Genomic DNA, 24,750 nt, shown 5'->3' with positions numbered 1-24,750 from the left:
CATTAATATAACCATAACTCTAATGGTTGTGCTAACATACAACCACGCAACCTGCAAATGAGCAAGACATTCACAAGACGGTGCAGAGCTGCCGGCTTCAGACCGCTCCCTTTGCCCCTTCCTCGGCGGTGGCCCTGCATGCCCACGGAAGGGCTTACGGGCCAACGCGCTCCGACCGTGCACTGGGACTCCCAGGGATGTTTTCACACGCTGCTTCCCCTAATGCTGGGGGAATCAGAAATATTATTAGTCTCCTACCAAAGTGGATTTGCTGGCAGACTCGTGACGGAGCCTTTTCAGAAGCCAAGGCAATTCTCACATAGCATTGTATCAGTCCCTAGCTCCTTGTGGAGCACTGTATTTCTGATACGTTCATGCCTGCTAGTGTACATAAGAAAGAAATGGAAGTGTCACAGTGAGTCTAATCTGTCATTAATCCAGGCTGCTGCCTTGGCAATTACCATCAGCTTGTACCTGCCCTCAGGATTTGTTTTGCAACTAGATGACTAGTCGGTCAGTAAACTAACCTGGATAGAAGCTCTCTGTAAAAGGCTGGTTAGCAGCTGGATCAACTCCTGCCTGCAATTTGTAGCGTGGCTGCACTAACGCCGCTGCACGTGCAAGGGTGCAGACAGGAAAGAGCAGCTGGGTACAGGGGAAAGTGTGAGGGCTCTTTTCAGCACAAGCAACAATTTAGAATGGATTAAGCTGGTCACAGCTTTGTATCTAATTCAGGAGAACACCAGGAATCTCACAGGAGTTCTACTGCAGCAGGCTTGGCGTGGATGCCCTTCATCCACAAAAGCTGAGTATCTACATCCAAAATAACTCTGCTGCAGGTGAACAGAGAGCAACCAGAATGAGAGGTGGTAGCAGGTCAAGGCACACTGGGGATTCTCTGATTTTATTTTCCTTCCTGCAATATCAGAACCCATTACATGTGTCTTTGCCATGATCTTCTCTTTCTCCAGTCAGTAAAACTGAAGGGTTTTTACAATTTTAAATGCATTTTGTTTCAGATTCTGGGAGGAAGATTTGGCTGGTGCTGTATGAATTTTCTTAAAACAAAACAAAAAACTCTATAACATGGTGAACAAATTTTCCTCATTTTTCTCTGAAAACACTGCTATCTAAACACCTTGTCTTTCAGAACCTGCAGGTTCACAGGTCTATATATGAATAGTGGACTAACACGCCAAATCCTAACAAGGACTAGGAAAAAAGTACATACCACATATGTATTTTGAGGTGATATTTTGAGAAGTGATACGTAATACATATCACAGCTGCTCTGTTACTTCTGTAAATTATCTTTTCACTGTACAGGTGACAAACATTGTTCACTAAAGACAAAAATATTAACTTATTGCTTATGATTTTTTTTTAAATCTTTCCTCTATTAGTCATAGAACTACCTCTGTAGTTAAAATTAGAAACAGATGAGTAATGGTGAAGTTTCAAACATTCATCACAGCCATTTTTTATTAGCTGCAAGCATTTTTGCAAACACCTAATTTACCATCCAAGCATTTCAGTCTTGTACTGAATCTTTTAAAGAAGATTTATAAGCAGACTTGTCTATTACAGCCTGCAATTCCTTTACATGTTTTCAGACAATTTCCTATCATATCTCTTCATAATGGAAATAAACTGACTGCTGCTTTGCTCTAAACACAGTATTTGTCCTGGCTCTTTGCTTGTTATTAATGACAGCAATACTAATATATTTCTGGAATGTATATTTTAAAGATGATGAACACACAGACTTCTAATAAAGAAGCTGCCTAAAAGAATACTTTAAAATATAACTGCTAAATGTAATCTAAAAAAGATACACCCATTATGTTTTGGTGGGGAACTAAACATCATTTAAAATCTCTTATTTCTGCAGAGAACTAGTGGCTACGCAAGAATAAAGCACATCTAGTAGCATTACACAAAATGAAATCAATTAGTACTTACCTACACAATTACACATATCAAGATACAAAATAGTCTACCTCAGTAAAATTTAAAAAAGTGATTTAAAGCTAGTTTTAAAAATGCATGCATTAGTTTAAAATGTTATTTTTGTTACACACACACATAGAGATCTAGGAAAAGTACTTTGTGAAGCTAATTCACGATTTAGTCTAAGCTTTGAAAAGCAGGCTAAGCTTTTGCTTTTAACTGAGAACAGCAAGTTGTTTTGTGCATAAAGACTTCTGACTTGCACATAACTTTTACGTGAAGACTTACTACAGTCGCCACAGCTCTAATTAAAGGAGCCAACTAAGACTGCTATAGATTAGGGATGCATCAATTTTTTGTAGTGCAGCTCAGGGAGATCCGAGACTCTCAGGTCAATAACGTTCCAGCCATCACGTCCTACCCGGCACCACTCAATCACTCCCCGTCTCCAGTGCTCCCTTAATAGGTTGGCAAATTCGGGTACGGCTGACAAATCACTCGTATTACCGGCTCTCTGGCCACAGTTAAATGCTGGAGGAGAATCAAATCCTATTAGTTTCACCTGAGCAGCTACGGTACAGAATTTAATACGTCCTAACTCTTTCTTCCAAGCAAAAATGGTAGCAAACATTTAGAAGATTCTTTTTAGCAGCGCACTTTAAAGGCATCTCCCTGATATTCCATTCTGATTCTACGAAACTCAGAAGCGGATGGCGACTCCTCTTGCTGAGATGGCAAAGCCTCTCTGTCCCCACTTCGTGGACAGGCTTTGCAATGGAGCTCATTTGCTCTTCAGACTGGTTTTCTGGCTGTCCGCGCTTCGTAAACAGACCTCCTGACTTCCAATTTCAGTCAGTATATCAGAGTAAACAACTCACAAACATTGTATCCCAAATACATCTGCCTCCCTCCTAATCACTCACCCAGCACCTTTCACTACATAGCACCCCTCAGTGCTACATATTCTCTCCATAGCCCTAGGGGAAGACCAAAGCCAAAACTGAACCTAAAACCAGATTTTGCCCTCCTTGCTCAGCTCAGCTTCAGCGGGGACCAGTGCAAACAACAAGCTACTACACAGCTGCATCCAGAAAACTGATTCTCAGCGGGCTTGCTGAAGGGGACAAAAGCAAGAGAGCAGCAGGCTGGCTGAAGAGAACGGGCTTGCATAATAATTCCAATTTTGCAACCTCAAAAAAAACCCAGCTCCTCCAAAAGAGAGGTCCACGCTCAGGGTCTCTTCTACAAGCACAAGGTCTCTCCTTCCCAGACATCTTCACAAGCTGTTCGAGCAAAGCAGGGACGTTATCAGCTCAGTCCATGTTCACTATTCACTATATTCTCCTGGCGATATGAGAGCAAGCTCACAAACATGGAGAGCAGCAAGCTGCAATTCAAGGCTTCAAGGCTGAGGCTTGCAAATGCAGAGCCAGGTACATCTGGTCCCACAGCTCCCGCCTGGTCTGCAAGACTTTGGGATCTCCAAGGGGCAGGCAAGGCAGTGCCATTTGGGACAACACCATTTCGGAAGCTGCAGCTAAACAGCTATTTCCCATTCAAGGTTAAAAATCACCACAGGAAAGTAGGCTCCAGTTCATAAAACCATATGCTTCTCTTTCTAGTGAAACCTTTCAGTAACAGATGTTTCTTGCACTGACCTACTCTCAAAGCATTCACTGTTACTTTCTAAAAGGTTCCCCATATCTGTGCACACATCTGTACGACCCAGAGGGCAAGAATCAGGAAACCACTTCCAGTTTTTCCTCAGTTAAAATATTAACTCTACTCATAAGAGCCAAGAAATCTCTCCTTAAGATGCTTTTAGAAGCAAGAAACAAAGGCACAAAAAGCCCTCCCAACCAATAAGCACAGTAGCTCTGTCAAAATCTCTGTATTGCTCAGCCTCTTGGGGCTTAAAAACAAGAGCAAAAAACAGCAACCAATATCACTGGCACTCACACTGCAAAAAAACCAGCTCTTTAGAAAAGGGTTAGAGTCTTTAATAAATAGATTCTTTAGCATTGTGTAAGATCACTGCTTCTTTATATCCTGTGTTTATTTGATCGTTCATTCTCTTCATAAATTAGATATTGATGAGAACCTGGATCACAAAGGTGTTTAAATCTCTGTGTGAGATAAAGGTGAATGAAGAGAATAGAGAGAGATAAACACTCTTCAAAGTAAGCACAGTTAGCATCTAATGCATGTTTTAAAGAGTGTAAACATCATCGCATTTCCATTATTTTAATATGAGCAAAATGAAAGATAACAGCACAGCGATATTATCCTTTCATACAACCATGGTGAAACTAGATGGAGACAAGAGCTATTTTTTATTTTTTCAATATTATTAACACACTACAGGAATAAATCTAAAGAGGGTAGGGAGGGAACTTAACTTCATCTATAGATGAATCCAGCACATGGAAATCCACTCACAGGTACAGGGTTAGGATGCTACATATTTTACTGTGACCTCTCTGTCCCGTAGGGTTTAGGGATCAAAATGAATGTTGGCTGCAGAAAGTCCCTGAACCCGATAGTAACAGTGACGAGCCAATGATGCAGTCAAAGACACAGGTCTCAGAGGGATCTGTGATGTTTGGACAAGCATTGCATCAAACCAAACCTTGGTAAGGTGGCAGATTTGGAGGGGAGAGAGAAGTATTTTAAGCTAATGCTTCCAATGACATGGGGCTTTCATTTTTCAGCTACGCCCCAAAACAGACGGCTGCTGCAGAAGGGAGCAATCCTGTTGCCCCTTCCCTTGAACTGTACTTGCCCAGCTCTGCAGTGAGTGTATTCAGGGCTGCCAGTCAACTAAATTACACAGACTTTTTTTTTTTTTTTTTTAAAACCCATTTAGCTTTAGCCTGTGAGAGCATGCAGTCAAGAAGAAGGTAGCTGAGAAGACAGACTGTCCCTTGTAGCAGTGGTCACCAACTGGGTTTACTAAATTAAAATACAGAAATCTTTGTAGTAGAATTCCTCAACAGATTGAGCTGGATGCAGGGGAATTTGGGGTTAAAAACAGTTAACAACCAAGTTTATGGATTTACATCTCGAAGAATCATGATACAGCATTGGAACATATTAATTATAAAAACCACACATAAACTACTGAAGTGCATTATAAATCTTATGTTCAGCCCTCTTACTGAATCTCACAGTCCTAACTCAAATACTTTTCAAAAATTTGTGCTGTAAGATCACTTTCAGCCCAAACTCAAGATTTAAAGACTTCTTCCATACATCCTAAAAATAATTTTAAGAACACCCAAAATTCTGTTCATGGCCAGTAGCAGAACTTCAAGATACAAACAAAATTTGTCACAGCTCAGACAAACTGATACTAAGTAGAATGAAGACAAAGTCAGAAAGGAACATGTCGTCACCGACAGGACATGGAGGGAGATGACCCTTTCCCTCTGCTCAGCCCTGGTAAGGCCACATGTGTAGTGTTATGCCCAGTTCTGGGCTCCCCAATACCCGAGGGACATAGAGCTCCTGGAGGGCATCCAGCATAGGGCTACGAAGCTGATTAGGGGACTGGAGCATAAGGAAAGTCTTAGAGAGCTGTGAGGCTTCAGCCTGGAGAAGAGAAGCCTGAGGGGGATCTTATCAAGGTGTTTAAATACCTAAATGGAGGGTGTAAAGAAGCTGGGAACAGACTTTGTTCAGTGGTACTTGCCAAAGGACAAGAGGCAATGGGCACAAACTGAAACACAAGAAGCTCCATCTGAAAACATGGAAAAGAACTCCTTTACTGTGAGGATGACCAGGCACTGGAACGGGTTGCCTAGAGAGGTTGTGAAGGCTCCATCCTTGGAGATATTAAAAAAACAGGATATTCAAAATACAGAGTCCTTTAGGAAGCTGCTCTAGGTGATCCTACTTGAGCAGGGAGGGGTGGATTGGATGATCATTAAAGAACCTCAATCCTTCTGTGATAACATGATCCAGCTTAATACTGCAACCACACCCCTATGAAACCACAGACTGAAAAAAGCCATTTATAGTACTGGTTTTATGGTACTAATGCATGCAAGGGAAAGGTCCTCAAATAGGAAAGGGAAAGTGAAGAAAAGTAAGAGAAAGTTTTAGTAGCAATATGTAGCCCAGACAAAATTTTCATAAGCTAATATTTATTTTTCCTGATGTCATGTAGTTGCCAAACTGCAGTTTGAAAATTTATTTTCCTTACAGTAATTTATATTTTTACAAAATGGACTGAGGAAATGTGTCTTACCATACAAGTATCCAGATCTTCCAAACGTTCTATCTCTGTCAGCTCCTCAACCGTGATAATAGAGCGTTTAGTAGGTTTTTCTTCAGCTAACTCAATCTCCAGTGATTCCTGCTGTGGAAGTGGTTTGCCACGTCTGGTCAAATGGTCAGCCTAGCAGCAGGGGTAAGGAAGGGAATATATCAATCAGACCTTAAACAAAAACAAAACAAAACAAAACCAAAACCCAAAACCAAGTCAATCAAAAAAAGACAAAACCAAAACAACAAGTTTGAAGAGTTCAAGTGACCATAGATCCTACAAAAGCACAGCTCAGTTCAGTATGTTAATATTAGTAATCTTCCCATTACGCATTCTAGAGAAGGAAGGGAGAAGGTCTATTGAGAAAAAAAAAGAAAAGCAAAAAAACCCACAGATCTTGTCAAAAAAAAAAAGTTTATTTATTAAAATTACTTCAAACATCAATGCATCAATGCAACATACCTAGATATTTGCAGGTGGCTGAAATAGCAGTACATGACACTCGCAACTGAAGGAGCTATCATAGCACAGGATCAATGTATATAATATTTCCTTTATTATGAACTGTCAATTCTTAGATTGTAGCTATCAATTGAAGATTAACACAGACATATTCTACTGAAGTTCCTCCAATAATTTTTTTGATATCTATACTCTTTGACATTTTCATCAATGGTGCTATCTGAAATAAACCCTAGTTAATAAAAATATGGCAGAATATTAAACTGTGAAAAGGACATGCTACTGCTGTGAGCCAAAAGGGATTGAAAGAAAACCAACTCAAATCAAAGAGTCAGTCAAATCATTCCCTACAAATGAAGAGCACTGGCAATTAGCTATGGACACAACCCTGAAGAGCAGTGACCGACTGACAAGTATCTTGGAAGCTGCTACTGGAAGTGAGAAGCACCCAGTGCTGAAAAGAAGCTACCACTGCAACATTTTGACAAATGAAAGGACCTTATTTCCTTGTCAATGCAAAAAAGGAAGATAAAGGCATGTCAAGAGAGGAGCAATATCACTGCTACATGTAGTGCTGGCTAAAACCGACGCTGGTTCTGGAAAGGCTACAGAAAGTGCAGATGATCGCCAACAAAATGACTTGAAGACAGTGACTCACTGTGCAAGAATCGGTGTCCGTGCAAGCTGTGCAATGCCACAGGACTCAGACAAGCCGGTGCTCCTGCCAGCTGCGCCGGCCCCGGGACCAGCTGGAGCTCGTTAGCGGGGCCGGGCGCGCGGCAGCTGCCGTGGGAGGCTGCTACGCAGCTCCTCGCACCAGCGGCCGCGTCTTCGCACGGCCACACGCACACACACACCCCCGTAAATAATTCCATCTCACACACTTCTACAAACCAAACGTACACAAAATACAACAGAGGCATTTGATTTCTGCAGATGAGAACTGCCAAGCAGAGGAAGTAAAGGGGAATAGATGGCACTGTAATCTTGCAGAGAAAGGCAGCTGAAAAACTCAGCACTGGAAACTGGAGCAGCAAATTCCAATCAGAAACAAGGAGCAATTTCACCAGTAAGAGTGACCATCTACTGGCTTCAGTACTAGTAAAGCACTAGATGCCCCTTATGGATGCCTACTACCTAGAAAATAAATACACATATATATCTTTTCTCTGTGGATACACAGACCTGTATTTCTTTTACTCTTCAGGAAACAAGTACATTTGTATCAAATGATTGGTTTTAACACCTGCATATCTTCAAATAAACAGCAGAGCACTTCTTTTCCTATGTTTCTACTCCCTTCTCCTCTAACTTGGTGTCTCCATTTCAAAGGTAGCCTCAATATGTACTCATTTAGGAAACCAGGTCTCTGAGGCACATCTCAACAGTCTCTCTGTAAAGAATATTTCACCTCTGATTACACAAGCAGCCAGCCCCTACCGTCTCACCAACACAACTAATTAATGACTCTGTTCTTAACTAATTACTCAGCATTGCATCGAGATGGCATTTTTAGTTTTAGATCTGATAATGATGCAAAAGATAATAAAGCAAATATGTAATGCAGCCTCTTCTGACGTTGCTTCCTCCTGAAATCAAAAGAGCAATAGTCTCAAAAACATACTTGCCCAAGAAAATGGGACCTATTTCAGAAAGGACCTGTGCTAAAGAGGAACTCAGAGTCATGAATGTAATAGAATTCTTAAGATATGTGGCATATTCAGACATTCAACCATGCAAATACTCACCAATTTGTGATGGCAGTGGGAAAGTGCATCCAGGATTTCATCTACAACTCGGTCGGACAGAAAAGAGGCCACTGTCAGCTTTACTTCACTGTGGAATGATTAAAAATGAGAACAGACAAGTTTTTAATTCACACAGAAGAACTCTGTCTTCAGTATTTCAACAGTGCCACGATCATACAAAATGAAGTCACTTTATTTGAAATAAAACACTAGAGGGTGTGAGGATACAAGACTGCAGGTTTCAGAAATAAACTCTTGAATCATACAATAAACATAACAGTTTCCTTCTGTACCATTTTTAACCTGCTGACATTTTTTTAACAGCTGAAATGAAAACATCTGGGTAAGGACAGAATTGAACAAGAACCACATGTGAAACTCAGAAAGGAACACTCTGCTGCTGAAGCTGGAGAAATACAGATCTCAAATGAATAGCATTAGGGTTCTCTTACCTGTTTAATTATTACTACACTGAACAACTACAATTCACTCATTTCCTCAAGTCCTTTTGGTATCCATCTGTCTGCCCAAAGTCAACTGTAAAAGGTCTGTTCTCCAGAATTTGCCACCATATTTTATTTGGTTATATATCGATTCCTCCTTTTGCTCTAGGTAACCCACTTCCTGCCTTAAGAACTTGATGTCACGTCACTCCTATTACTCAGAGATAGGTGGAACACCAATATCCGTGTAGGCTTTACTGACATTTCAGTGGTTATTTGTCTTCAAGGGAATGTGTACCATGAATTATTCCCTTGGGTCCTCTCCTTGGTTGCGGTACAAAATGCTCAGGCTGGGGAGGAGGGTTGATCTACGGCTGACAAACATGTAATGATGCAGCCTGAGCTGTATCCTGAAGCTCCTTTTCTTCTGCCTCCTTGGTTTCAAGACCAGCTGCCCCATCTGACATTTACCAGCAAGTATCATAGTTTCACTTGAAGTTTCTATGCACAGAATAAAACTGGGTTGGAAGAAGAAAGCAACTTCTATCTTGGGCTAGGACTTCTGCTGCAGGAAGTTTATGGGGGAAAACAAGGCAAGAAACTACCTGGAGAGGCAATGAAGCACACAGGGAAGGAGGCAGAATGGTGAGCAAGGCTACTGAGAAGAGAATGACACCAAAGAAGGAATTTGCCTCTATTATTTTCACACTAGATTTAAATAATATAAAGCAGGAAGAGTTAAGTTACAGTGAGGCACCTCAGCGCATTTAGCTGAAGCTTCTATAGGCAGGAAGAGAGGAAAGGGAGGAAGGGGTAAAAATGCATGAAGAGGTACTATTTTTGTCTTCACACAAAGATGTGATTGATAGGATTAAAGTGAAAAAACTCACCCTCTGAACCATTTTAAACACTCTAAATGCATAGCTAAAGTCTTTTACACCTTTTCCTGCCAATTTTGCTGCACTCTGCAAAACTGAATTCTAAGTCTTACTGTTTTTAAAAATAAACATCGCTTCCTCTTTTCCTGCGAAGATATTAGCATCACAATGCAAGATGCTTTTCCATCAAGTACAGAGGAATCTTTAGTCAACAGCAACTGCAAAAGTTTAACTAGAGAACAACTGTGTTTTATGCCATAAAATTTATCATTTAATATGAAAATAAAGATGCAGCAAAAAGTCAGAAAAAAGAAAAAAATAGATATTTTTAAAGAAGAAATTAAAAGTGGTTTAGGGTAGCTGACCATGCCTCCTGTTTTTCTTTCAATATCCACATTTGGATATTGAAAAATCTCCTCCTGCAAAAAGATACATGCACACACCCAAAACTCAGTGCTCTCTAAACTCTATAGTCAATTTTGTTAAACTAGATTTTTAAACTACCTAATTTTATTGAGGATATCAATTCCAGATTGCTCCAAAAGGACGTTTTTCACAAAAGTGCGTGGGATGGAAATCTTCTCAGTGCTAGCCTCGATCAAGTCTTCCCGGATATGAGCTTTCTTCATTACGTTTGGACAAAGGTTTTCAGCTGCATCCACCATAGACTCAAGCAGTGTCTGCAGCAGAGTGAACAAAAATTAACATCAAGTAAAAAGATTCACAGAGGTCAACACATTATTCATTTGCATACCATAATATTTTCATTCTTGTGATTTCTGCAATGCCTCTTCCCAATTTCCAATCCATTTTGCAATGCAAATGTAATATAAAAGGTGTTTTACAACACAAAGCTAAGGAGAATCAACATACTTGTTTTGAAACTACTCACAACCGCACTCAATTGTCTCTTCAAATAAGAAATATTTACAGGTCCTTGGGTTCAATTATCAGAATAATATATGAGGGCCCCTAGGGCACCCAAAGCTACAGCTACATGCTGCAGCAGGGAAGGCTGCTGTGCCCTGAACTTGCAGTTTTCTTCAGTGTTGAGACTGGCCATTTGTAAGTGGCATCAGTACATGAACAGAGGAGAATGAGGAAAACTTCTCATGGAGCATGAGGCTGGAATATACTTCATCCTGGAAGTAGCTATGGGTATGATATGCAGGTTGTATGCAAGCTTTTTCTATATGAATCTTATTTACACAGAGGAAGACAGTAGGTAGGTGCAGCCAACAGTTAACAGTTTTTTTGTTTTATTTTGTTTATTTATTTTTTAATGACTGATCAAAAAATCCATACCAAAACAGGAAAAAAAGAAAAAGAGCATGCACACTCCAGAAACAGAGAAACAGGACCACGGAACACCTCAACCCTCCCAACTTCTATTTTTTTGTCTTGAAATAAGGTCTCCCCTGCTGATGAAGTTATTTCTTCTCTGTTAGAGAAGACTTTCATGTACTTCTCCAGGGTACATAGTTATCTTAGGAAGTCCTTTTATTTTCCCTTTCGTTTGTAGTAGAAATATCTCATATTTTTGCCCATGAAAAAAACATAATGCTGGTTTAAACCCAGTTTTATCACCTAGTGGTTTCCTTTCCAAGGCTCAGTTCTGACTACACAGTTAAATGACCCTCACTAGAGTTGCATTCGAGTGCCTCACAATCCCTCATATGATCATCCTCATATGAATCTCTCTCAAGAAAAGTGCAGAAAGCATTAATATTCCCACGTACAATTAAGGATGAAAGACAGTGAAACACTACTAGCAACCTGTATTTCTGAAAAACCTTTCTTCTAATCATGTTCAAATTTTGTAATCAAAAAACTTAAGACAGGAATATGGAATATTGGATATTGAAAAATCTCCTCCAGCAAAAAGATACATGCACAGACCCAAAACTCAGTGCTCTCTAAACTCTATAGTCAATTTTGTTAAACTAGATTTTTAAACTACCTAATTTTATTGAGGATATCAATTCCAGATTGCTCCAAAAGGACGTTTTTCACAAAAGTGCGTGGGATGGAAATCTTCTCAGTGCTAGCCTCGATCAGGTCTTCCCAGACTGTATAAACAGTCACCTGGAAAACTAATTTTTAAATTATAATTCTTTTTGTACATTTAAGTATGTACAAAGTATGTAAGTATGCATGAAATAAAATAAGATTTATATATAAATGCTGTGTTTTCTGATCAGAGTGGAAATTGCTCCTTGTTCCAGTTCTCTCCTGCATCCCCCTTACTCAGTCTCCAGCCCCAGCTACTCAGCAAGCCTCCTCCAGGTCTCCTCAGAAGGCCATTCATTCATCGACTAACTTCCCATCAAATAGCTCTTAGCAGAGACTGCACGAGGTCAAGTCTCAGATGCAACAGATTTGTGAGCAAATTCTCTCCATCCATTCCTGGTCAAGAAGTGCTACTAGAAAAGATCCACGAGGAGACGTGTGTCTGCTGGCAGGTGGTCCCTGCCTGCTCTGGAGCCATCGAGCTGTTGTGTCCCAATGCCTACGGAGTCACCCCACACTCCAGGGCTTCAAAGCGGCAGAGAGAATAAGGTCACTGTCCTTGATTCCTGCTTCAGTATATGTTAAAACCCATTTGTCTCAACTTTCAGTACTCTAAATAAGTCACAGTTCAATTTGCATGGTGTACTAAGCAAGCCTATGTCTAGTCTTGATGCGTTCAGAGTTGTACCAAAATAATGAGTGCCACCTCTTGAAAACTCTATTTGCTTTTTCTTTTCAATCTCATTTCACAGATAAGTGACCTCAGGCTGAACTCCCATCTTGGCAGAGCTTTTCTCTTTGCATAACTATAACATCACAGGAAATTTTCAGATGTAATTACTGACCAAGAAATGAAAAGAACATTACTGTAAAGTAGTTCTAATGACTGAAAGAAATACCTTTCAATCTAGAACAGCAGCATAAAGCAGCCAAATCATACTGGTGAGTCTGGTCTTCACATTTGATCTACAGATATAAAGGGCTACCAGGACAACTACCATTTTAAGGAACACAGAGCTTTTTTGGTGGTTCTCAGTCCCTCTACACTTTTAGGTCTTACTTTGGATCCCCAAGCAAATTCTGGTGCCACAAAACTAATGAAGAACCTTTTAAGCCCTTGTGGTCATATCCATGTGGATGATCAAGATCTTAAATAATAACATTTGCTATATTTAATTACAATTGCAGCCCAAGGGTGAGTCTGTGAAGGGATGTTGCAGAAGACAGTGGGCAGGAGGAGGAAAGACTGTCAGAGTAAAGTTCCTATCTGGTAATTTCAGAATCTATTTTTATTCAAAATTCACTCAGATAAATACTCCGATAAAGTGTCACTCGGAATTATAATAGAGTTCTTAAACTGTACTTTAGCAGTTTAACTATACAACTGAACAGAATTTATTCAGAGGCAGATTCAAACTGTTGATTCTACCAGATTATATCAAACCCACAGAAATTTTCCCCTGTCCCGAATCTTTTCAATGATGGAAATTCACAGCTAAGAACATTTCAATCACAAAGACTCAAGGATCTATCAGCAGAGGTGCAGAAAGAAGAGAATGAAGTCCTGTCTATGGTTAAGTACTCTTCACATTAAAAAGATAAAGTGAATAGAATTGATTGGAGGATGGTCACATCTGAAGAGACAGTGGAGCAAGTGATGGACCTAACAACTCCTTTATATTAGGTAGGAATTCAGGAGGAATAATTCATGCCCTCCTATGCTTAAAAACAACCTGCTCTTGCCTAAAAACCATTTGTCTTGCCTACAATTCTCCCTTGGACATCTACTGATTGAATAAAGTATCTCTGGGTTCTATGTATCAATAGTGACACCAGCAGGAGAAAAAAATCCAAGAGCCTTGTTCTAATTTATCTTTTGGCCAACTCAACTTACACCAAGATGTTTATTTTCTTTTCCTTATTCCACCTCATCCATCCCTTCCCCTTCATTCTTTGAGATAAAAGCAAAACCCCCACACTCTGATACCCAGTTTGCCTGAAGAGGCATTGACTCTGCCTAACTTCCTAAGGCTGCTTTCTACAACCAGGCTCTGGTTCTTATAGAAGCTAAAAATCAGAACTTCACTGAGGATGCAAATATGATGGTCCTACTACACCATCCTATTACAAGGAGAACTGTACTTATGCAAACTCCTTTATCTATTGCCATGAATAATAAACTCCATCAGACTTTTGAAGTCTTAAGCAACTTAAGTTGTTTAAACAACTGGCCTTAAACAACTGAAAAAGAAAAAAATAGCTGACTCATCCTTGTTTAATGTCTTCTCCTCCCTCCATGCAAAGTACATTATCATAAAGCTCAAAGAAAAAGCTTTCAGCCTTGAGTATCAATACCAGTGTGTATGTACGTATGTAGAGTAGCATGACCTTACATATCTTGTTAGGCACTTAAATTTTGATGCCACATAAATCCTAAAAGTAACTGTAGAAGTTTAGAACAGATGGGCTTTTTTCTGTAAATACATAGAAAGAGACCCATTACCTCAATCTTACGCCATGAACTATCTATGACATTCCACACGCAGCAAAACTCTTATTTTCCTTCTATAAAACTCTCCAAAATGAACAGGACTTATTTAAATACATGAGCCCTACACAAAGGGCAGACCTGGTTATGGCTGTCCCAATTACAGCTCCACTGGGAAGAATCTTGTAGATAAATTACTTCTACATCTGCAACCTTGTGTTTACAGCACAAAAATTAAAAAGGGGTAAAGAATCTTCACCTTAGTACAAGTAATGGGGGAAGGGAGAGAACAGTAAAAATGATGTGCCATTTTCCTCCTCATTAACTTTTTAATTCAGAGGAAGTAATTAGTAATGCGCTATTATTATTGTTCTTCATTACTTTCCCACTGATGAAAGCATTTTCATTTTGTTTCAACTGAACAGTCCAGTTGGTAAGTTCAGATTCTTTGATAGGTTTAAATATGGCAAAACACAGGCAGGTGGCTTAGTCATAAACTGAAGATGTTCCCAGTGAATAATTGCCTCAGAAACAAATTCTTAAATTCATGAGCTTCCATACAGATTACAGCAGTTGCTAAAACTTCCTCAGCTTATGTTCTTGCTGGACTGATACTTTTCACCTGTTGCATGTGAATTATTAAGGGCCTGTGCAACAGTTGGGAAGTCTTCCATTGCAGAAGAATCCCAAGAGACACATGCTCTCTTTTTTAAGACACGTGGTCTCTTAATTTTTCTGTGGAAATTCCATTTCATACAAACAATGCCTCTTTTGCCTGCTGCAAACACCGTTGTAACTTTTTCATTCCAACTTGGCAAGTATACTAAGGCACAAAGATCTAAGAAATCAACAAGGAAAGGACAACTTATGTACAATGTTTTCGTCACTTCTCAGTATGTTTCTGCACAGCATATTCACATTTTGCAGAGCAACAGAAGACTACCAGACATTAGTCATTTCTGGTAAAATATCTGTCCACATACCTTAAGTTGCTCATCAACAACTCTTGTGACTTCTCCAGCCATGGATTCAAGAGTCATTTGGATTGGGTTGGAAAGTGAACCATTTGCTCCTGCCCAAGAAGCTCCACCAAGGTGGTACAGATTCGGTAACAGCTGTAAGATGGAAAAATTATCACCAAATGTGAAAAAATCTGGTAAAATAGGATGAAACACCTCTGCTAAATCAAAGTCTTTATAAATTAGAAATACTTTGTCATTTTAAATACTATCTTGAGCCAACTGTCTTGTCAAAAAAAAGAAAAACACCCTCAAAAACCAAAACCATCTTTTGTGACATGTTGCTATTATAAATCCCCCAAAAAGAGAAGGCTGCAAGCACAAATTAAGCTGTGATTAGTATTACCAGTACCCAGGGAAAAGCTTACCGTTTTGGAGTTCTTCGCGTCCCTCATAAGCCTTTCTGCAGATTTGACATCTTCCTGTACAACATCCACACCACAGTTTCTTAAAGAGTTGAGATGATCTTGCACTTTAACACATATTCTGTCAATCATCTACTTCAACAAAGGAAATAGAAATAGAGAAGATAAAATATCAGTTCAGTTAGCAAATCAAAAGTATCATTATGGGATTTGCAACAAGGATGTAACAAGCTGGGAATGTTTCATCATAGTTGGCAGGTATATAAATGGTACTGAAAGAAAGCATTATATCTCATAAATACACACACCTAAATGTTAGGAAAATAGAGTGAACTAAAAAAAAAAAAAAAGAAAAAAAAAGAAGGAAGAGTCCTTTGATGTATTTCTCCCACAGTTATCTGGAGGATAGCCATCGAGAAATAACAAGTTATCCAGTTTAGGTTTTGTTTGCTTTTCTGAAGAGAATTTAATCCTGAAAACTTTCTTAATATACCTAAATCTTGCCTGGGAGGCCCCTGAATTGTTAAGGACTTTGGACAGTAGTGGAAAGTGTCATTCATTACAATCCATTCAAACATCAACACAGATTTTTCTTGTCTGAGCAAAATTCTATTGTGCTGGCTTTGAAGATGTGTTACACCAAGCAAATATTTCCAGTTGCAAGGAAACTATAATTGCCAAAGCAGAAATTTGCACCACATCTTTCATGGTGTAGTCAACTGAATCTCACTTGCATCTGTGCTACATTTATTTCAATCAACACACTTCAAATACAGGGCAGGGAGCATATCTGTATTCTTACAAGCTGGACCACAAGATGCACAGACAGTCCATTTTGATTAAGAGATACGGGGCATAGGAGTATTTAAAAGCCTTCACTGTCCTGCCTAATATTCATTTGAAATAACTATTAGATATTTGAAATAAAAACCAAGCGCTTGTGTCGTCATCATCACAGAACCCTGAGTTCTCACATCTCAAGCAGTTAGCCATGAGAACTGAAATAATTTCACAGCATGCTTCTTTTCTGCTCCCCAGGACTCTTTCTCTTCAAAGGATTTTGGCTTTTTTTTGTATAAATGCAAACAACTAATGAATTATTAGACAGTGGGAAAGTCTCATTGGGACATCTGGACTAAAAAAATACACTCTGGGAATAATAATGCAATTCCGTGCTAGCTAGAATATCTTTTACAGCTCTCTTTTAAAACTATTTTTAAAATTCATCTGTATTGCACTGAATTTAATACAGAAATGGGTAGGTTTACTATTTCAAAAACAACAATAAATAAAGTTTTACTGAAACCTGACGTGCGTGTGATCGCTGAGGAAAAATATAACTAAAAATCACCAAGCTGTGAAAGACCTAAACTTAATTCAAATGGAGATGATCAGCACATGAAAATAGGTAGCATTGGAACAGATGAGTGACTTTATAAAATCAAGTGATGCAGCTGTACTGCAGTTTTTTAATACCAGTACATCTCTGTGTACCATTTTCTTTGTTGAAATGGTTGAAAGTATTTTCAGGCCCGAGTGATGAAACATTGTCCCATTAACTTTTAATAATGGAGGTAGAGAAAAGCCTCTGTGAATTAAGACACACACACAAAAAAAAATACAGAGGGGACAGAATTTTTACTAGCTCAGCTAAAGAGAAAACAGGTACTTCTCTCCCCATTGCTGTAACCTTCCATATATGTGGGAATATAACAAAGGTGAAAGCAAATTTAAAGTAAATACTATGCTAAGTTTTCCTCTTTGCCACTCTGCTTCCATACTGGAGCAGAAAATAGCCCTGATGGATGCTGGGAAGGGATGGACCAGAGCAAATACAATGCTGATCTATCACAGAAAACTCTTGGGGATCTCCCAAGGCAGGAGACACATTCCAGCAAACCTAGTTGATGTAGACAAAACAGGAAAACTTCCCATCTTCAAGCAGCCTTTTGGGCTACAGTAGACAAGGATTTTTTTCAGTTGTCCAGAACATAAGTGACACAAGGGAATTCTACGTTTCTTTTCTCTGTCCCTCTAAGTAAAATTCCCATACATGAAATTCTGAAGGTGTAAGACAGAGGATGACATACCCTACAAGGCTATAAGTGCTGGTGATATCTAAGTGTGTGTTTATATGATATTCCAATGCTATGTAAAGACGCTGGAACTGGTGCAGAGACCAGAAGTAGTATAGTCTTATGATGGTGCTAATCACACTGATGAGAACCTGCTCTCATCTCAGGCTCCTGAGTACCGACGAGTAGAAGAGCTCCCAGTTCCTACAACAGTCATGAGTGATAGCTTGAGTTTTTCTCTGCACAGTACTAGGCCTGTACACATAGGCCTGCCTTTTCAAGAAAAAAAAAAAAAAAAAAAAAACGACAACAGTGATAATAATTACTTCTACAGAAAACCAAGTACCACTAACAAGGCAAATTCTGCTATAAGCTGCTCTGCTGCAAGTGGAAGAAAACTTTATCCTAAGCCAGATTTAAAAAAACAAGAACTACCCATACAGAACAAGGTCCTCACCTGCTGAGTGGTGCTGGTGACGATGCCTTGCTGCAGCCGGTACGCCTGCTCCTGCAGGTACTTTCTGGTCTCGTGATTACGAAGCAAGTAATTTTCTATCTAAAAATAATAAAAAATGGGCAAAAATATTATTAGGCAACTGATTTAAGTCTCTACATTGTCATTTGCTTTCAATATTGCCACTGTATCAGATACAGAGGCTGGGAGAAACAACTACCTAAGTACCCTTTTGCTTGTTATCTGCAAATCTTACTCTGTGTGTCTCGATGCTTGATAAACACTGGGAAGTGTTACTCGTTCACTGACTAGAGAAACACATTTGAGTACTTGTGCTTTCGCCACTGCTTTCTGAATTAATCTTCTCTCTTGAACAATTCAGGAAGTTACGTTGACAAAGGAGTAGATCCATGTTTGAGAATTACCGAAAGGGAATCTCTTTTTAAAGTGTTGCTGTAAGGCCTACGATGTGGGCCTACCTGTATTCATTTCTTTTGGATTCACTCAGCTCATTGGAAAGAAATGGACTCACCTGGCACTATGGACTTGAGAGGAGTAAAATTTCCCCAAATGTCTGGAACAGGAACTTCAGTTCACAAGTCATTACGGATGAACAATCCATGAATGCTGTTCTGGGACAAGCGATTCCTAACCTCAGCTGCTACTCCTAATCCAACATTACTGTCATCTACCGTCACCACCTAGTATCTGCCAGCTCAAGGGCACAGTTACCCACTCACTTGGTTCTGTCAAACCAAGCAAAGGCAAAAAACCCAACCAGTGAATTTAAGGACCATCCATGGTCACAGATCTGGTCTGAAGGAAAGAGAAGAGAAAAGATGGGGGCAGTAGCCAGCAGGTTGTGAGACAGAGACTAACGGGGTCTGGCAGTAACCTTTTAATCAGAAGCCTCAGTTAGAGCCTCACGTTCAGCTTCCAACAGTAACGCAGGCTTGTCCAGTTTGTCCAAAGCGAAAGGGAAGTGCTGTGGAGGGAGCTTGGCCAGGAGGCCCACCTGCTGCTGGAGCGAGGCCAGCAGACTCCAGCTGTTTCCAGACCACCGTGTGCTGAAGCTTGAGGGTCTTCTGGCCCTCCCAGTCAGCTCTGGTGACCCTGCACCAGGTTCCCCACCCCTAAATTAGCACGGGTAGGTGTTTGTGTGTGCATGGAATTAGGGGCACAGCTCCAGAGACTTTCACCATTTGTGGGGGGAACACCGTACCTGACTACTGTATGTTGGGTAAAGAAATCCTGAACAACACAAGTTAAAACAAACACAGGGCCAAACACATTCCTTACCAGCATTAAATGAATAAAAATTGCTCTTTGTACACAACAGTTCACAATATTTTTTTCAGAGATGTGTTTAAAATTACAAAAATAAATCTACCTACAGTTATATTAGACAAAATGAAAGTAACAACCCCAAGATTCAGATATTTTTAAGCAGAATTTAGATCATTTTCTTGCATCAAAGATACAGGAGCTAAATACAACTATTTTTCCTCTTGAGAATCATTTAGTGAAAATTTCTTCGCTAATAAGCTCCATAGGCATTTGCTTTTTAATCACAACTATCTATAAGAGCTACTTAAGGTTTCTACGCCCCTACTCTGACTGAAGTAAAACTATTCTTTGAAAGTTGTGAGCTGTATGTTTTCTGATTGGCTAGGGAGATTGATTTGGAACTTGAATCATCTACTGTATTAAAACTCAGGTAGGATTTCTATAACCCACCTAAGTGGAACAGCTACAGATACTGTCAACACCATTTTCATCCGGAAGAACGTATTGGTGCAGTTGTTTATTTATGGCAACAGTGTGTGAATTCTATACAAAACACAAGCAGCAAATGTTTTTATTGTCTTCCAAATTAAAAAACATTCTTCTTCTCTTGTACATCACTGACTGCACTCTCCATGCCACAATGGGAAAAATGCATGCCAATAATCCTGTGCACTTGGAAATAACACACAAGCACATATGCACGAACATGCCAGGTTCTAACCCTCACTTCCATACTTGGACATAGAGAAATACCTGGTCTAGCTTGTACTGGTTTAGTTATGTCTTTTTTGATACCAGGCCATTGCGTTCTATTACCATTCAGTGCAATCACTCTTTGGAATAAAACTCTACTCGCTCTTGTATTTGATTTCCTCATGTATGCCCATGCAAACCAAACAATCAAGCAAACTGGTCAAGAATTCTTACTCAGACAAGCATGAAGACACAACCATTTATAATTATTACTTTTTTTTCTGTACACGAGTGGCATATGCACTACCTTTTGCAGCGCCTCTTCTGTTTTCTCGGGGTTTGTTTTGAGCGCTTGGGAAGCATCGTTCATAGGTATAGGCATGAATCTCAAAGTATAATTCCTGAAGAAAAATACAAAAAGGGTTTTAAAACTTAACCTACTTACTGTATCTCACTAAGAGAATAAACGAGGAGAGAAAATTTATCTTGTCTGTCTGTAGAACACATTCTCACAGTATCTTCTACATTGTTAAGTGGACTAACTACAGTGTACTCCTTTTGATATCTAACTGCTCTTTGATACTAAATATGGGCAGAAATTTTAAAAGGCATAAAGTGCAGTTAAATAACTAATGCCCAATGGCTTTCGATTAAACACTCAACGGTCCTCTGTGCCTTTTCTCACAAGGTTGCATTAATTTTGTTGGTATCACACAGACTAGGAATTCTCAGTGCCTGCTGGCAACTCTATCAGATCTAAGTCTAAACAGAAATATTCTGTAACAGCCAGATGAAAAGGCGTAGTTTTGAAAATTTAGTATTTAATACTTTCTCATATACAAACCAATTTCAAGACACTTACGAATTTTTAATAGAATGCTGCTTTATGGAAATAATTGCACCCTGCATGTTACTTATTTGTTTGGAAAGTAATTCCATAGCTACATTCACCCGCTTCTATTTTGCAGGCTGAGATATGTGACTTTGATATCATTAAAAAGCAAGGATTTCATAGTTCTCCAATAAATCCCAGGATTTTGCACCAGATTTTAGAAGCTGAGCTTTTTCTCCAGTAGGTCCATATAGGAAAAAGTCTTTTAGTAATCAGTAGGGGACAATACAGTGGACTCTAGACTGCAAAAGATACAACCACATACTTATTTAACCATCAAAATTAATGACATGCATATCCACATTGAACAGAGTGAACAGATGCACGGTGTACTCAAATATTCTCCTATATTAGCACCCTTACAGAATTCTATGTAAATTCTTCCTAACTTTGTATGTCTGTTGTGGCAACTCTGTTAATAGTGAAGCTTGTGGAATTCCATGGCAGGAATAACTTTTTCATGCAACCTTAAATAGACAAAGAAAAGCTGGGAGGAGGGGGGAAGCAATGCTCAAATTACGTCAATATGTTTTGAAGTTTCCTTACAATCCCTCCCAAAGCTCCTCAGCCAGCCTTGTCTTACTATGAAGACCTGCCTTTCCTCTTTTCTTCATTTTCTCTATGGTTTAACATATGATCTTTTTTTTTTCCCTTAAAAGCAAAAAACAAAACACCCACAAGCCACCCCTCTACACATCAAGCTCCTCCAGTACATTTCATGCCACTCAGAGCAACAATTATTTCCTACAGAAAACTGATAGTATCATGTATTTCTAGAATACACATGGTGAAGGATGTTCTCAATATATCTTATGGATGGATTGTTTGAAGACTATTTTTTTCAGGCAACACTGACAATTCCAGGCTTACAAATTTAAACCTTTGTTCAAGGCTTACACTGTGATGTTACCAATGGTTTTAATGGTTATAATATGTTAAAAAAAAAAAAAAAAAAAGGCAGAACACGACTTCAGCTTCCAAGCTAAATGAATAAGACATCACTACAACAACTGACAGAACGGTCAACAGCATTTCCTTTTTTTTTCTGCTTAGATCATCAAGATGCACTTGGCTTTGGATACTACCTGTCCTTCTATTCTCTTCTAAAATGCTCAGATAAAAGATGATTCTAAAAAGAAAATTGTGTATATTTTTTTTTCTGCCAGATTTGTAAACATACATGCTGTTGCTCTATGAAAGAGAAATATCTGGACAAATAACCTTTCCAAATTATTATTCACTACTATCAGTGGAATCATTCCAATATAATGTGCTTAATTATACATCATTTACATTATTTCCCTCATTGGTACAACTAAATTGATTTTGAAACAAAGCACATAAAGACAGTTTAATGAAACAAACAACTTCTGTATCAGTCACACAAAACTGGTTGACAAGCACTAGAATTATGACCTTTGCAAGGGTTAGGTTGCTACCGTAAGTAGCTATACAAATTTGCAAGACATCTTGTCTAGAAAACAGCAATTGAGCGTTACATTCACCCTCAGAAGAGGCTCTTTGCTCCTGTCGAAGGGATTTAATGCTGCAAAACAACTGCTTAATTTAAATCTGCAATTTTTCTTTCTTAACAAAAGTAATCACCAAATGTAGAGAATTGTGCTGGAGATGGAGAGGGATCCAAGTCATTTAGCATCTATCACTGGTAACTGCTGCAATTGTGAGCCCAAGTGAAGCAAAATGACTCAAGCCACAGAGATTATGACGAACAACTTCAGTTCCTGAGACTATCACTATTAGTTTCAACTTGCTGAAGGGGAAAAAAAAAAACAGAGACCACAAAGTCACGCGTTTTTAGCATTTAGCCATTTTCTGTTACTGAATACAGCTTTGTTAATTTCATTGGAGTTTATTCATGCTCTCAAGAGAAATGAGGAGGAGGAGGAGGAGGAGATTCTGAGATTCAGAATTTTAGCGCCAACAGCAGAATTCACTAGCCCGAGTGCTGCCAGCCAGTGCAGATGAAGGAGCCACAGAGCGCTTCCTCAACCATCTGAGTTAAATGTGAAGTCATAAATTTAATTTTACATTAACATGCTTAAAACTGAGACGCATGCAGCATCTTCAAATTACACTGACTGCAGGGAGAATTGCCAACGCTCAGATCTTTCAGGATCTAAGACTTTGGCCTCCTTTTTCATCTGTCATTCAGCTGCTTGAGAACTTACTTTTCCAGTGCCACTGCTATGTCCTGGAAGCCCTGTGCAGTGATGTTGTTCTTGTCCCATATTACAGTTCTGAGGAGAAAATAAAACAAAACAAAACACAGACAATCCAATTTATCCATAATAAAACTTTGTACTTTAAAGTAACACAGTGCTATGTCCAAGTATGCATACATATCATGGAAGATGACATTTTAAAACTCTGTGCTTAGTTACAAGCTAAAACCTTAGAACAGCAAAAGCTAAGGACAAAGAGACTACAAAATTCAGTTTACCCTCCTTTTAATAGAAATTTATACTATATTTTCCATTATTAGTATCAAAATATAAAAAGTATTGCATTGATATCTAGCATGTAAAAAATACAGATATTAGAAAGATTTGGAGATAAAAGTTTTAAATCCAAGTTATCAGTTCTTTCCAGGAAGAGCATCAGAACAAAATTTGTCTGTCTGCTTTGCAAGTACCTACTGAAAACAAAACCAAAGCCCTACATGGTGCAGTAACCAATCAGTTACTTCGTAAGATTCTTCGTGATCATTTTGGGCTGATGCATTAAACAAACCCAAGCCATCTCTCTAGTGTTTCTTGACATTTCCAGCATTCAGTGACCACCTCAGCATTTGGACATAGCAAAGTAAAAACCAAGATCCCTGCTTTTCTACAAAATGGCAAAGATGCTTCAGTGGAATTTCGTATCCTCTGGGGAACAAGTCACTAGAGGCCAAACACAAAACAGTCTCTCCTCACAGAAAATACGCCATGGAAGGTTCATCTGTACAGCCTGACAAAAGGAGGGTTAAGAATTAGTTTTCCTGATGATGGGGACATATTTGGAGCTGGGCACAGTGAAGCTGTTGGATGGATAAAGTTGAAGAGGACAGACACAAAGGTCCAGCAGATCAATTGAAACAGGGATGGTCAGTGCTGCCCCCTGTAACTGATTTCTATGTGCTCCTAGTTTTCCGACAGAGTGAAACTTCAGAAAACAAAGAACAATTTATTTTTGTTTCCTAATAAAGTACCATAATTTTCTCTGCTAGAAAGGCCTTCAGTAGAAAAGTAGCTAAGTGCTGGGGCAGGTTTCTCAGAAAAGCTGTGGAATCCCTGTCCCTCGAGATCTTCAAAACCTGGCTGGAGAATCCCTGAGCAACATGGTCTAACTTTAAAGTAGGTCCTGCTTTGAGCAGTAGATTGTTTAGATGACCTCGAGAGCCTCTTTCAATCTATTTTTGTCTATGATTCTATGAAATTTAGAGTCCTCTTGCCACAGCAAAAAGAGAAGGATATTGTCCTTTCAAAAGTATAAGAAATGCCACTACAAGCAAGACAGCTTAAATCCTACCAGAGCTGAGCTTGAATGAAAATGGATTTTGGATTTTGCCTTGGAAATAGGGAAAGTCTCAGCTCTGTTCATTCTGTCAAGACCCTGCCTCTCTTCCCCAATTTTGAAGTGAATGATACAATCAAACACCTCACCTTACATTAATCAATGCAAGTAGGAATTCTCTGTTAACCAAACATTTTTCTCAC

General features: G+C 39.2%; 1 protein-coding gene across 5 annotated transcripts in view; it reads right to left on the bottom strand.

The window, feature by feature from the left end:
- The window catches only part of CARMIL1 (capping protein regulator and myosin 1 linker 1), a 173,427-nt gene that overhangs the window by 28,871 nt on the left and 119,806 nt on the right, over positions 1 to 24,750 (bottom strand). For all 5 annotated transcript variants that reach the window (XM_088533402.1, XM_088533405.1, XM_088533403.1 and 2 more), the window contains 8 exons: positions 23,221 to 23,289; positions 20,447 to 20,540; positions 18,163 to 18,261; positions 15,634 to 15,762; positions 15,230 to 15,361; positions 10,253 to 10,428; positions 8,428 to 8,515; positions 6,200 to 6,349 (listed from right to left, as the gene is read on the bottom strand). In XM_088533402.1, coding sequence (XP_088389528.1) covers positions 6,200 to 6,349; positions 8,428 to 8,515; positions 10,253 to 10,428; positions 15,230 to 15,361; positions 15,634 to 15,762; positions 18,163 to 18,261; positions 20,447 to 20,540; positions 23,221 to 23,289 — 937 coding nt within the window. The remainder of the gene's footprint in view (positions 1 to 6,199; positions 6,350 to 8,427; positions 8,516 to 10,252; positions 10,429 to 15,229; positions 15,362 to 15,633; positions 15,763 to 18,162; positions 18,262 to 20,446; positions 20,541 to 23,220; positions 23,290 to 24,750) is intronic.

This window comes from Tinamus guttatus, unplaced genomic scaffold (genome assembly GCF_059628265.1).
Source record: "Tinamus guttatus ecotype Peru unplaced genomic scaffold, ASM5962826v1 Tinamus_guttatus_pri_ptg000497l, whole genome shotgun sequence".
Taxonomy (NCBI): Eukaryota; Metazoa; Chordata; class Aves; order Tinamiformes; family Tinamidae; genus Tinamus; species Tinamus guttatus.
Note: the sequence above shows the minus strand (reverse complement) of the source record. Positions and strands in the feature narration are given on the sequence as shown.